The sequence below is a fragment of the Onychostruthus taczanowskii genome, unplaced genomic scaffold (genome assembly GCF_017590055.1).
Source record: "Onychostruthus taczanowskii isolate IOZ18803 unplaced genomic scaffold, ASM1759005v1 scaffold2, whole genome shotgun sequence".
Lineage (NCBI taxonomy): Eukaryota > Metazoa > Chordata > Aves > Passeriformes > Passeridae > Onychostruthus > Onychostruthus taczanowskii.
The window spans coordinates 18455185-18470258 of record NW_024499239.1 but is presented as its reverse complement, the minus strand read 5'-3'; the positions used below and the strand labels follow the sequence as shown (position 1 = coordinate 18470258).

Here is a 15074-nt window from a genome sequence, read left to right as displayed (position 1 = left end):
CCCTGAAAATATGGTTTTACTTCACAGATTTTCTGATGGGCTGAAGCATGACTGTGGGGCTTCGGATGGTGGGGGCTTCTGCCATGGGCACTGGGCAGCACACCTGGAGGTGCCTTTGGTGTACTCCCTCCCAACTGCAGCCCTGGGTAATGCTCAAGAGGATGCTTGTAGCTGGCATGCAGCCATTGCCCCACTGACCCCAAAAGTTTCCCCTTCTCTACCAGGTTTTCATTGCTAACCCTTCTCCCTGGTCCTGGTGATGACTGCCACAAAGGCAAAAAGGAATCTAAAGCAGGTTCAGTGGAGTGGTCAGGGGAATGGCAGGATGTATCTGTGAGCTGCAGCCACAGCGGCCATAAAAGGCCCAAAGTCACAACAAAAGCAGGGGGAAGCACTATGTGTAGACTGCACAGCTACAAAAACCTCACCTGGCACATCAGATTTTACTGTTGACTTCAAAACCGTCAAGTGCAAGTACAAGTATCTCACATCAGAATATTTTAAACATTCTAAATGGTACTTTTCAGTGAAAGCTGCTATCAGCACAACACAAACAACTGGTCACACTGTCAAAGCATAATGAACAAATGTTGTACCCATTTAATTCAAGTTTGTACTTCATGTTTATTTGCAAAATACAACTAATTAAACAAACATTCTAGTTCCGTTTCCACTATAGACTTTTAGGTATAATTTCAGTTGCTGTGGTTTGTCTGTTAGTGGTACCATCTCAATACCAGCCTTGGTATTTGCCTTTCACACACCAGCACGGACTATACCTTAGTGTAACCAATCAGAACAAATAGCAAATTTCATACACAATATTTAATGCTAAGTAGAAGCCTGGCGACTTTGTAAAACCTTGCTGGGGTGTGAAATGTTGTGCCCTTTCAAAAAATAGTGATCACTATCTTCTGGACAAATAGTGGAACAGTGATTGCTGTATGCAAATATTACCACCAGGTACTGACTCTAAGATCACTTTTTTCTAGAAAACACCAAATAAATACAAGCAATGAATGCAACAAAAGCTATTGTCAGCTACCTGTTCTAAACCACATCTGTGAAAATACAAATGGGCACATTGTGAATACTTAAAAGAGTAAAGTGCTTTTAACAATGAGCAAGTGAATGCATCTAGTGTTGTACCACAGGCAATATATCCATTTTGGACAAAACAGTTTCCATGCAATTAGTCAGCAGTAATCCCCTGCATTCATTTACAATACTAAAGTACTATATATTACTTCAGTCATACAGGGTTTAAGGTCAGGATACGGTGTGTACACTTGCAAAACTCAACCAGTGCTCTGTATTAGCACACTGTTTGAGCATTGCTACAGCAAGGTAGATTTTTGTTGGGTTTTTTTTTTTTCTCTTAAGGAGCCAAACCTTTGGTAGTGTAAATGCAGTGGACACTGAAAATACCACTGAACCAATATATGAGCACATTATGCAGCTGACAGGAATGGGAAGAAGAAAAAATCAAAAGCAAATTTAACAGCTTTATGCACAGTGCTCCTCCAATCCTGCTCTATTTTCACGTGCCTCCCTGCAGGTAAGAGTTTAGACATGCAATTCAAGCAAGTGATTGCTTTCAGTTCAAAGACAGGCCATTTACTGCCAAGACGACCCTCCAGAATTGTGCTGAATTCAATTATACTCCCTTGCCTCAAGTTCAGCAACACTTTTTTAAACTCATTGCTTGCCTTCAGCACAATATCTTTGGTTATATCATCCTCCTCTATAGGCTTGCTTCCATTTTTACTACTGAAAGGCATGCCCACAGTTATTTCAAATTTGTACCGATCAAACATTTTCATGTGGCATTTATGCTTTGTCAAAAACTTCAGACGACACAATTCTTCCTCCTCCAATGTAACATTTTTGGGATCACAAAGAGGGTAGGTTTCACCATACAAGCATCTCATCCAATCACCAATAAAAAATGGAAGCATATTTATTGCAGATTCTGCACTATTGTCGATTTCTGTCACGCGCACATATTTGAACCGCCCGGTCCACGTCACTCGGTGTCCTTCCAGGTGACTGCACAGGATCTGAGTACGTGCCATGTTAGTCTCCTTCCAGGCCCGGGGTCCACAGAGGAAACCATACTGATTCCACGTCAGGGTGGAGTTGTAAACTTTCATGCCTTCAGATCGATACACATAGAACCAACAGAACAGCACTACAGCTGTAATCCACACCAGAATGAGTTTCACAATCGAGCTTCGCGTGAGCGATTTAACCACTTCAACTACAGAGAAGTTAACCTTTGTCCACCATCGAAAGAGCAAAGGAACAGCACACAAAACCAGGGTCACTACAATTTTCATGAGCTCCAAAGACAAAAACCACTTAATGAGGTGGACAAGACACATCAGTGCAATGCCTACACCCAGCACTGGGAGGGCAAAGAGGAACAGGAAGTAACCAATGGATGCACGAACGAGCCCAATGCCAGAGGACTCCCGCAGAATGACCACAGAGAGTTCACACCACATAAAGCACACCAGGTATGGGACCAGGTAGCAGTAGGTGCCTTTAAAATTCCGTAGCTGGGCCATTCTAAAGAAAAGATAGAACAAGTACAAAAACAGAAGGCATGGGATGCTTACATTGATCACAAAGAAATGGCCTACAGGGACTGTAAAGAAAGTTTTCCCTAAGAATTTCAAGTAGCCAAAATTCCCAGGTAATATCTGTAATAGGGATAAGCAACCTGCAGCCATCTCAGTCATTAATGCCCTTCGTGTGTAAGGTTCTGCACACGTGCTTAAACTCATGTAACTTGTCACTGTGAAGAAAACTGAGACAGTAGCTAACTCTGAGCATGGTATACAGTCTTTGCTTGCTATAGGGAAGGAAAAAATTACAAAGAATACTGACAGTAAAAAGTAAAAGTATGGCTCTAAGTGATTCCATCCAAAGTTCACCTCAGCTTGCTCAACATCTAGATTTGGTTCAAAACGAAGCAGTAAGTCAGTCAAAGCACGGAAGTTTTCCCAAGCCTTACTGTCCTGAAAAACTTTCAGTGTGCAAATTACCATAGAAATGAAGGACAAATAGAATATGACTAATGGAATAATGAAGGCAAAAAACTCAATTGTCAGATTACTGATGATGAAGAAAAAGATGAGAGCATTGATATGGTGTGTTGGAACAATGGTAGATAGCCAATGCATTCCTGCCTTTGATGCAATATCTATAAGGTATTCTTTAATTTCCATAATGGCATGAAGTGGATATTTTACAACCTGGAAGAAGAGAAAGAAGCATTTTATTAACAAGCAGTTTAGTGTCTTTACATCACAGACATTCCTAGCTGAAGCAGTAGCAGCCAGTTGTCTAACCTCAGCTAACATGAACAGATTTATATTTCAGATCAATGCTGCCAATAAAATAAGATTACCGTGTCTGAGATTATTAGCTCCATTTTTATTAACTCAGTCAGATGAAGCTCAGAGACAATTTTGATTTCAGGCAAGATGTATTTCATTACCTTTGACACATATAATTAAATGGCTTCCTAGTCAAATATTCTGCTCTGCTAACTTCATACTGAAGATAAACTACATGGCTACAGCCCTGCATTATCTTAAGTCATTAGTTGAGCTGCGAGTACTGTACTTTAAAGCATGTAACTGCCACATTCTGCAAGGATTATGCTATACACTCTATGCATATAGACTGCAGGAAGTAGTGCCTATGATTCATATACACATACAGAAGTCTTTACAGCTGCAGTTTTGTCTTTAAACAATCCTTGCCAAGCATTTAGGGACATTAGATGCTGCAATCAATCCTCCTTTCCCCATAAAATGACAGTTTTTATGTTTTCCCAGATCGTACATTTTTATATTAATTAATTCAAGGGGAAAAGCCAAGAATGTTCCAGCAAATACCTGTGGCACTGTGATGAACTGGGACAGCATACCCCTAATGATTTGGGCAAAAGCTTGTTTATTTGCGAAGGCATCTCTGTTCTTCATAAATGCGTCTCTTTCAGACAATTAGCCATGGAAATGCTTGGAAAGAGACACCTTTCACTCCCCCTTTTTTTCCCCACCCCTGCATTATGACAATGGACAACAAGCTTACAGCAAAAATTCAGGTCAGGAACCACACACCCCCTACCTTGCCTAAAACGTATGCAAGTATTGAAGACATGCACCTTTATTTTCCCTTCTCCTTTCACTGTCTAGAGAAGTATCAGTGTAGAAGCTAACAGCAAGTTTTGTCATAACAGAACCTTTTCGTGCTAAGGATAATTTTTCCCACCTTCTTGCTCCTGTTTAAATTAGAAAGATATGAAGCGTATAACAACATCTATAATAAAAATAGGGCAGTGATGACAGGTACATTTAAATCCTCACTGAAGATGTAATGAAGGTAGATTGACCCCTTACAGGGAAAACTGTTGTCACTTTCTTTTAAATACGTGACTCATATATACTAAACTTGAAGCATATAAATGAGGTCAAGTCCAAAAAGAAGTTACAGCAACAATTCTGATCTATACAGACTAAATATCAGTATTAAGTGTAAGTCACTCCTGTTTTGTCTGTGATGATTAAGAGGCCATTCAACATAACCTGTTCTGTACTGCCTTTTTACCTTCAGTCGCAGGGGTAACTCTTCAGGACTCTTCCCTGCCAACTCATCATCTTCCTCTTCATGCATAATTAGGTTAGATGGGATGATTCCCTTTGCGTACTTCTTGGTAATTTCAACAAAGTCATCCAAAGCAATGAATTTTTTAGCTAAAAAGATAAAACGAAAATTTGGAGTAAATTTTATCACAACACTATATTGATTATGAACTGCAATATTAATTTTCTTTCCTGACAGAACCTAGTCTACAAAAACTGAACTACTGACAACATGTGTTTACCTTGCAACTTGTCCTGAGATTTCTGCTGAAAACAAAAAGCTCCTTGGGCCAGCAATATATATAATACACTACATCTTGTCAGATCAACAGGTAAGTTTATTATAATGATAAGTAGGATAACAGAGTGAGTGAATGTAGCTTATCTGCAAGTATTCCACAGGAAAAAAGACTACCGGATTAGGTCACAGTTTTAAATCATAAACTATTATATCTGCTTCAGAGAAATATTCAACAGCTGCATTGGAAAGAAAGATTGTACAGAAGCAGTAATGAATTATCTGCATGTCATCAACTGAAACACTGACTTCTGGTTTGTCATTTAGCAGTCATTTTTCTGAGTTCGGAAGTTACAGACATATAATTATGGGAAATACACAATTATATCTGTGAGACTAAATATGGATTACCTAAAGTGTATTAATTTAATATACTATGTGGCTATACAAAAGGCCTCCTCCAAACTGTATCAATTATGATCTAAAACAGCTACCAGCAACAAAACAGACTTTGCTCTGTTTACAGAGACAAAATTCATCCCTCTGCCCTGGAAGATCCTTATCCAGTCCTGTGAGCACAAGGGAGGCATGGGGTTACTACTGAAAACTCCAGGGACACGGCAGGACAGATGATTTACACACTGGTTCAAACTCTTTGCACCCAGTTCTCTACATCAGCATGAATTAACTAGTTTCTATGGCAGACAAGCTTGATGCAGTTTGTAAAGGAGAATAATTAACAGCATTTTTTTTTCCATAAACTAAAGCAAATTACTTCACTGTACACATGAAAGAACTGAATGACAAAAATCTGTAACACACCTCCTACACAGTAAATTTAACTCGTTAGCTGATGCAAAGATATGAAAGCTGACCTGCTTACTAGTTTGAGATTTTAAAGAGACAGATAATTGCTCCATCAAATTCCAAATCAGAGGATTAATGGGTTTGGGCCCAGAAAATTTTCCATGTAAATATGCTACATTTATAGAAGCAACATATAAATAGCTCCACATTTAAGACTGAAAACACTGGAGATATAGAACAAAATAAAGTGTTTGTCTCAAGATACATACTAGAGGAAGAGGAATGTTAAGAGTTCAACAGAAAATCAGCATCTTACAATCTGTCTTTTGGTTTAATATCACAATATGGACGCTGCCTTGGGCTTTTGCCACTCCCCCCCCTCCATGCATGAACCCTTATGTCCCACAAAGCACCATCTGGCTTGCTTCCCAAGAAACAAGAAAGGATTTATTTTTGCTAACTATTCCTATTATTCACAGACTGTAAGGCAACTTTACTTGCATCAAGAAATCTGTGAGACTCTTTAGGTGTTTTGGTGGACTTCAGATTAAACCTGCTATGAAAGGTGTCATCTAAATTTACTGTCACATTGGGAAAAAATATACAGTGCTGGAATAGTCTTATTCATGTCGAGTCAGCAAGCAGACATGTTAGAACCTCACAAAAATACCTTAACAGCACTTTTACAAGATCATGGGACATCCTGAGAAGGAAGGAGTTATCAACTTACTATGTATAGATGGCCTATCCACTGCAATGACATGCACCCTCTCAGGCATGCAACAACTGCCCATTGACAATGTCACCTCTAATTTTCTGTTTATACCTCCATTAAGGACAACCCAGATCAGATATCTGCAAACACATATCTGGCTTTAAAATGATCTTCCAAGTATTGGCAGTGTACTAACACTGAAAGAAGAATCTCCTTCTGGCAAGATAAATGAAGAAAGTGAGTCAGAGAAGTAAATGCTTGAGAGTAACAGTTTTCTTGTTCTTCCATGAAAAGGTAAAAGCTCTCTATGGAAGAGGTAACATCTTAACTCCTCCTTTAAGTGTTTGATGAATACTTCTCATTTTTAAATGTCATTAGTATTTTGTCACCCAAGTGTCCCTTAAATTGATATAAAAAGTGTATTTTGTAGATTCTACTTTATTATTCATAGATTTTTTTTTTTCCAATTTGGTTATGACAAATTCCCCATCCTCCCCACATGCATCCTAGGAAAAGAAAAATATTCAGATCAATTTCTGCCTACACTTACATATAGGTTCATTTACTGCCCTGCTATTTTATCTGCAATTTAAGCCTTAAAAAAAATCATATTTGCCAGTTCATTTTCTGATAACTCTCTGAATTACTGAAGAATCCAGAACAAAATGACTTGCTGTGCACTCACTCATAGCAGCACATGTCAGTTCACCTAAAGGAATGGAAGGAACCCCAATGCAAAACAGCTCAAATGTACCCAAATATATCTGCATTATGATACAGTGACTGGACAATGAAACTCAACAGTCTTGTCCTTGAAGGACTGCTTCTAGCTTGCCAGAAGTGGCAGCCAAGTCACAAAAACGGCTGACATAGTGTCACAGAAGGTTTGATAGAACCACAAGCTTGCTTTCCAAAATATTATTTCTCACATCCCTTAATCCCTTATCCACACACAGGCATGCACTCCTGTTCCTCTTTTACTTCTGTGAAAGCTAATGAAAACTAAAATAGGAATGCTATTTTTCAAGTCACCTGTGTAACAAACACAGTCCTTGAATGTAAAGGCCAAATTCACCTAATTAAGAGTAAATCTAATCTTTCAAGGAGTTTAAACCTGCAAACCTCCAGATCTGACTCCTTATTCCATGTATGACACTTCAGTTTCACACAATATTAACTACAGATGTGTTAGTAAATAATATGCTGTGTGACATCTAAAAGTGCTTTTCAAGTACTGATCTGGATTGCACATGACCTATTCCATATGACTAGTGCATTTCAAGAAACTGAGGTTTTCCTGACAATGAATAATTGAACCTTATGTCAAATACTGTTCTTGAAAAACTACACATGCTGCATTGTTGATAATTCATTTTCTTAATGTAACACTTTGACTTTCCTCCTAAAAGCCCAAAAGCACATCAGTATTTTAATAGTTATGCCAGACTAAGAAGAACTTTCATTTTCAAGCCCCACCTTACCAAACCTTACAAATCTCACAGACTTAGGTCTACAACTCTGACCCTTTGTGTGTTAAGGAGTTTAATTCTTTGCAATACATGAACTAAGCTGCTTAAAATAATGAAAGAAGTATCTTGGTGCATCTTTCCTGAATCATTAATTGAACAAATATGAAAAGACAAATATTAATTATAAGGGAAGGGCAAACGGAAGCAAGGCAAATAGAATGAAGGATCTGTCTGCACTATATTGGTGCATAATTCATTCCATCACTGTAATCAGAAACATTTAGAAATAAAAGAAAATATTGAAAGTGAAAATCTTTGCTGAATAGACTTTTGAGTGCTGAAAGGGCAAGAACATGAAAATAAGAAATTACATGCAAACTCCCTTTGGCACTTGACTGCAATGGTGATGTCTTCTGTGCGTTCACATGCAGATCAGTTATTTGTTTTCCCCATAGAATAAACTGACACTATCAGTTTATTGCAATTCAAACCTTCTACACATTCTTACTCTGGCAGCACAAAATTGTTTACAAAGGCCAACTAGAAACTAAAACCACTGGCCAAGACTGAAAGCAGCAGCATGCACTCACATTCACTGTTCACTAGTCGCTCCAGCATCCTTCTCTGCTTCTGCACGGACTTTGGGACTGGGCCAGGCTGCTTCTCACCATCTGTTTCAATATCAGAAGTTTATGGAAAGTCAAAGCAGTCAATTAAAGTGATCAAACAGTAACTGCAACATCTGGGGAATGATATTTCCTCAAAGTAAGGAAAAGACAAAGTTACATAGATAACAAGTGGTTAATTTTCTATATTCCTGTTACTGTATTAGAAAAAAAAACAGGACTGCCACATCTAACATTTAGTGCTGTAGTGGCAGAATGTCTTGAAGACTGAATCTGTAAATTGAAACATCTAGTGAGGTATCATGAGGATGACTGTTAGAGGGAAAAAAAAAATCAAATACAGCAGAGGCATAAAATACCTATTTTTCAAATACAATGAGTGATAAATAAATATATTTTAAATATATGGTCAATTGATCAAGTGCTCAAATGACTCACAACCTACAGCATGTGTCGGTCCAGAGAGTATAGTTATTAAAAGAGGGTTAGTCTTTGAGAGAGTTACATTATCTTAAGTAGATTGTACATTTACTATTATCTCATTCCTGATTGTTTACAAAGCCCCTTAGGTTTTGAGCTGTACTGTGCCCATAAGTCTGTATTTTATCAATACCATAGTTCAGTTCATGAACAAACCTTCATTGTCAACTTGCCCAACATTTTCCAGAAGTTCAGAAACCGCTAATTGCTTCTTCTTTTTTGGATTTAATTTCCAATACATGACCAAGGCAGCTTTTCGCACAGCCCTCTCCAAGTCAGTCTCAGATGATAACTTTTTCACCTCTTCCTCATTCTCAGAAGTTATGCCTCAAGAAAAGAAGAAATACATTACACACTCATCCCACACCCAGCAGAAATGACAGATTTTCTCACAATTTATTTTTCTCAGTTTAGTCTGAAACTTCTCAAGTTTCAGTCACATTCTGACCACCCAAGTAAACTACTCAAATGCCCTTCCGTGTTCATTGCTTATCAAAATCTAACCACATTGCTTAGGTTTAAATTGTACTTCAAAGATGTGCAAGACATGCATTATACTATGTCTTGCTTCAACTTTTGAAGCACAGTGGATCAGGCAAAAAAGGTAGTGCAGACAGGCATGGGTGACATGCAAAGGCACCAAGAACCAAATAAAAGTTCGTTTTCTTTTTTGTTCTGTTGGGGATTTTCCCCCCCTTGTAAGAGTTCAGATCGTTGGTGGATGAGAAGAGACCACTCCAAGCATGGGAAGTAGCATGAAGGAAGATAAGAATCTCAGTGTGGGAGAAGACAGTGGACAAGACCAATTAGAAGAGAGGTTGGAGAGGGGCAAAAGAATGAAACAACAGCAGATATGTAGCTGGTGTGTGGTCATACATGCTCTTCAGAGTCAAAGAAAAGAAGCTTCTATGAAAGGAGAGGATGAGAAGAACATGCACGGATTTCATGAAGAAATTCAAGCAAATTACTAACAAAAACGCTTTAATAAGCAGCACTGGTAATTAGTGCTTTTTAAATTACCTGTTGGAACAGTCTGTTAGCAACTGCTCACGCAATTTTGTCATGATCATTTCCATCATACCTTATCCACTCTTTTCAGAGTTAAAAGGAGTAAAATATTGTTTCAGATAATGTGGGAAGTGCAAGCAGGAAGCCTCAGAGAACCCATACCTCTTCTGTCTTCCAGGCATCTACGCAAGAGTTTGACAGCTTCTCTTCGACCTTGCTTAGCAGCAAGGATGAACCAGTCAACTGCACTACAATTGTTAAGTTCTTCATCCTCCTCTTCTGCTAATTTCAAGAAGTGCTTCCCCACCTATAATAAACAGGAAACAAAATTCCTTCAATTACTGAAATATACTCTACTTTGCCGTTATGTCTTTTTCTCGTCTTCCCTCCCACCCCCTGGAACTCAGTTAAGATAAATTCTCTCTGAACAAAAGGTCAAAACATTTGCTCCCAGCACTAAAGAACATAGTTGTAAGCTGATCTTTTGATTGGAAAGACCTGGAAGAACTGGAAGCAAGAAGGAATTGCAACACATTTGGCCAGGTCAGTGAATCAGTTCTCATTGGTGTTCAGGCATCTGGCAGAATCAAGTGAAGCTCACAGTGTTAAAAGTTTGAATTCTCTTCCTCCTACAATAACCAGAGAATATTGCTAGTTTCATTTTAGAGCCAGAAAAAGTAAGTGTAATATAATCTGGTGCCAGTGACAATCAGAAATTCAGATGAAGCTATTGACAAGGCCTTGACATGGAAGCAGGCTTCAAGAAGGGCAATCCCTGACTCACCCAGTTCAGTCACTGAAGGTCAAAGCAAACTCACGATTTTTGGTGAATGGAAAAGAACTAATACGGCTTAAGCATCAAGCAAATTCAGTGAAAAAGCTTATAAAAATTCTCCTATTCAGGATTAGGGAAATTACCAAGCAGGTGTCTGTATTACTGTTTTACAGGTAAGAAAAAAACACCACCTTTTTTCTTCCTTCTAAAAATTAAAATATATGAAAATGTACTAGTAAATATATTTATGCAATAGTATGAAACACTTCTGCGTATCAGAATACAAGGCAATAAGAAGTTAAATGGCATAAAATTACCAGAACTATTGGACATTTTATCTGCATACCTCAAGAATGTGGGAAATATTTTTGCTTAGCTCACTGCACTCCCCCCCTCTCTCTGTAATGTTACTTCATTCAGCTACATTCTAGAAGCTATTAATGCAATACCTTAATAGCTTTTAAAATCAACAATATTATCTGCTGGCACAAAAAACCCTGTTTGAAAGGTTCTCTGAAACTTTCATTTGTTACTCCAGCATTTGTTACTGCTACTAAAGGTGACTAAAGAAATACTGTTCAAAGATTAATAAATCACATTACCCTTATGTAGATTAAATGCAGTGATATAATATATATAATAATTATATATACATATATATATAATGATATAAGACAGAAAGGTGTTTCTTCTTCCAGTAAAGTTTATTTCTCTGGCCATTTAACTGGTTTCATACACTTCAGTAAGTGCTTCAGCAACTTCCACACAGAGAGTTATTGTGTGGACATTAAATCCATAGCACATACAGTGAAGCTATCTAAAACCATACAGAAATAAAGAGAAAATTGCACTAGATAATCCAAACATTGATTACAAAGTCATGCCAGAGTTCAATGGGAGGTGTACACCAAGAAGAGAGTGTATGAGACAAAAAAAGAAAAAAAAAAATCTTTCAGCAATTGCATGGCAATCTATCACTCAACTGCAGATGTACCTACAGCTATTTATTTCAGAAAGGTATTGCCTGAACAAATTACATGGCAAATAACATTCATCTGACAAGAACAGCTGTTTCTTAAGCAGGTTTATATTTATAGCCATTGAGATTTTGAGCAAAACTTCAAGAGTAGCAGCACTTAATCATGCAGCTCTTAAGTTTCTAAGGACGTCTTGGACATAGAAACAAGTATTGCAACATTAACTGACAGTTTGTGGGACGAGTCATAGCACAAAAGGCACATAGCACAAGCAAAATGATAGCATGACCTGTTTTATGACTGAAATGCTTTTTGGCTTGGCTGTGGCTCTAACAGCAATGCTCCTATATCAAATCACCTGAAAATGGCTGCAAAGCCCTGGCCTGTAGCAGCCAAAGGAGAAAAAATTGATGGGAAATGGTGTTAACCTCAAATCTGTCATTTAAGTAGTCTGGGATTCTCTCTTTCTCATGAGCTGAAAGTGTGAAATAAAGTCATATTTGGTAACAGCTTAACACAGACCCTCACACTGTTCTTTTCTAAAGGTTGCTCCCATCTCTGGCTTTGCTAAGTGAGGTAGTCATCTCAAGCAAGATGTCCCCTTGTAGACATCCTCTGGTTAAAGACACAGAACTGCCTTTTCTCCATTACAGAATTCCAGCTGTGGGTGTTTCATTTATGTAACTGCCATACAGTTATTTCTCGATTAAAAAATATATGTATAAAGTTACAGTAATACACGCTGACAACCACTCAGAGTGCATTTATTTCCATAGTCATTGTAGAATTATTTTTGAATAAACACAGAATAATAAAATAACTACAAGCCATTGAACCAGCTGATTTCTTGTGTTTGACTTTGTAATTGCTAATAAACAGCACAAAAGTGGCATTTCAGCATCTCATTCATGCTCCTACAAATGTGAGAAATTAAAATACATTTTTGTAATTGATTCTAAAGGAATGTATTCAACCATAGAGAAGAAATAAATTTCTTTTTGGGCTTTAAAAACTAAAAGCTAATTCTCTCTCCACAAGTAACAAGAAACATGACTGCATTAAAAAAGAAATTACTGTGTTTTAGGCTCCATTTCAGACAGTCAATTCATCCTGAGTGCATACTGAAGCAAAATTGTATGTTGTATCTTTTTATGGTAAGAATCCTATTATCGTGTGGGAATAGAAAATGTACACAGTTAAAGAGATAAAGGAAGGGAGTGAAAGTGGAATTAATAGTGAAGGAGAAAACCCCCCATCATTTATATACATATGTATGCATCACAGACTTAGATTATGTAAGTATTTCTGAGTATTCTTACTCAACTGAAAATTATATCCTGAAAGAATATTATGGACTGCTTTCTTACATGTGGAGGAATAGAGCCAAAAGATGGATTTTACAGCAATGATTCCTCAAGGATAATGTTTCATCCTCCACAAAGCCACCAGCTGTTTCAAAGTGAGGAATTTGTTACTATCTCAGGTTACAACTCCAAGGTCAGCTTGCCCCTCAAACAAGTTGATATAGAATGGAGAACAAGTCTAGCAATGCCATTTTTTTTTACCAGCTTTAGAAGAATTACTTTCCCATCCCCACCTCTGATTTTTATTTACAATAGAAGTGGGGATCCTTCGGGAAAAATCCAAACCACCAATGAGCATGTCGGAGACTGCAACCATTCCTATTTGGCATTAAAGCAGAATTTGGAAAAGAATGCTCAAGTAAAACGCTAACCGGGGTAAACACAAATTAAAACCTTTCTAGACAATTTTAAGCTATTTATACTAGACCACTGTACCAGGCAATAGAATGCAGTGCAAAACTGGTATAATTTTTCTAAAACCTAAGGGAAAACCTGAAGTGCTAACAAATGCAGGACAGAACTAATACTATTAATTCAATTTTATCTGCCATTAAATAAGTAAAAGATTTCAATAAACAAGGAGCTTCTTTTCTAAAATGTGTAATTCAACAGAGAAATGGTATATGAGCAAAACATCAACAACCAACCTCTGTCCCTGCTGAAGCACCTTGGCAGCTTCCTCCAGAGCCCAGCCTAAGAGCCCTGGAATCTTTGTATACAGTGTAGTGCTGACCAACAGCATTCATCAGTCCCTATCTGCACAGCTTCACACATGCTTCTTTTAAAAAAAGAAAAACAAAATTAGTTCTGTCCCTTTTCCATTCTAAAGAGTTAGACCTGGAGCCACTCACACTCTCAAGGAAGCAGCATTTCTCAAGGCAGAGAAACCATATGGCATCACCTTCCTTTGAATAGTTTAGCATCTAAACAGACACAGTTCAGCTGAGGAAGAGATAATAGTTCTACAGCAGGCAGTGATATTTTTGGAATTAAGAGCAAACAAGACTGGACAAAAACCATATATAATTACCTCTGTTTGTGCTTTTGGTTCTCCAGCTTTGGCCCTCTCAAGCAGGTCTTCAAAGAGCAGTTCAGGTTCTTCTTTCATGCCCTCTATAAATTAGATAAAGAAAATTGTTTACTAGGAATAGTTCAAAGTATTTTTTAAATTGCTGCTATATGTGGTTGAAGAATGAAATGATCATAACTAAAAAATCCAGCATAAGGGTTTTGCAAGAACAGTGGATATTAACTTATTAAAATATTGACTCTCCATCTCAGTACTGTACTTCAGCATGTCTACCCTTGTTATTTGCTACATGCCATAGGATGCCACAGTTACAGTTTCTCATTTACTTCCACAAAATTTGTTTCTCAATAGAATATTCATTACAATAAATATGAGCACATGTGCAACACGTAATATGGATCAGCTTTTGTACTATTACTATTCTTTTCTTGATACCACTTCAGTCAATCTCTTTATTTTGCACTGGAACCTTTCAGAGAATTTTGAAACATTAATCAGCATTTAAAACAGTGTATTTGAAAGCTCAGTCCCTCAGTCCCTAGAGCCTACAGAAACTAACAACAATTACACACCCTAAACCTTAGGTTGTTTTCCTTTTGCTCCACACTCCACCTTGCATTTTTCTTCTTTCCCATCTACTGAACACATACAGACTTAAACAACTGATTTTCTTCAAAAGCATCATACTGCTCCACCAGTCAATCTTAAAGAAAAACTCAAGCGATTTATCTGATATCCAGTGTTTGCAAACAACATCATGCTGCATGCTACTTGAAGAATAAATAATTAGTTAATAGCAAAGCTGATGAAGGCCAGGACTGCTACTCTTTTATGAGATGACTTCTCATAAATTAGTTTGGAAAAATTTTAAAGAGAAAAATGAATACAACTGGTATGTTTTAAGTTGGATAAGAATGGACAACTGACCAA

At 37.6% G+C, this 15074-nt stretch overlaps 1 protein-coding gene across 3 annotated transcripts in view; it reads right to left on the bottom strand.

Moving 5' to 3' along the window:
- Nucleotides 1-604: 604 nt before the first annotated feature.
- The window catches only part of WFS1 (wolframin ER transmembrane glycoprotein), a 32473-nt gene continuing 18003 nt past the window's right edge, over nucleotides 605-15074 (bottom strand). For all 3 annotated transcript variants that reach the window (XM_041402705.1, XM_041402707.1, XM_041402706.1), the window contains exons 3-8: nucleotides 14145-14227; nucleotides 10161-10305; nucleotides 9147-9317; nucleotides 8475-8555; nucleotides 4621-4766; nucleotides 605-3260 (exon numbers count right to left, since the gene is read on the bottom strand). In XM_041402705.1, the coding sequence (XP_041258639.1) occupies nucleotides 1452-3260; nucleotides 4621-4766; nucleotides 8475-8555; nucleotides 9147-9317; nucleotides 10161-10305; nucleotides 14145-14227 (2435 nt within the window). In that variant the 3' untranslated portion in view covers nucleotides 605-1451. The remainder of the gene's footprint in view (nucleotides 3261-4620; nucleotides 4767-8474; nucleotides 8556-9146; nucleotides 9318-10160; nucleotides 10306-14144; nucleotides 14228-15074) is intronic.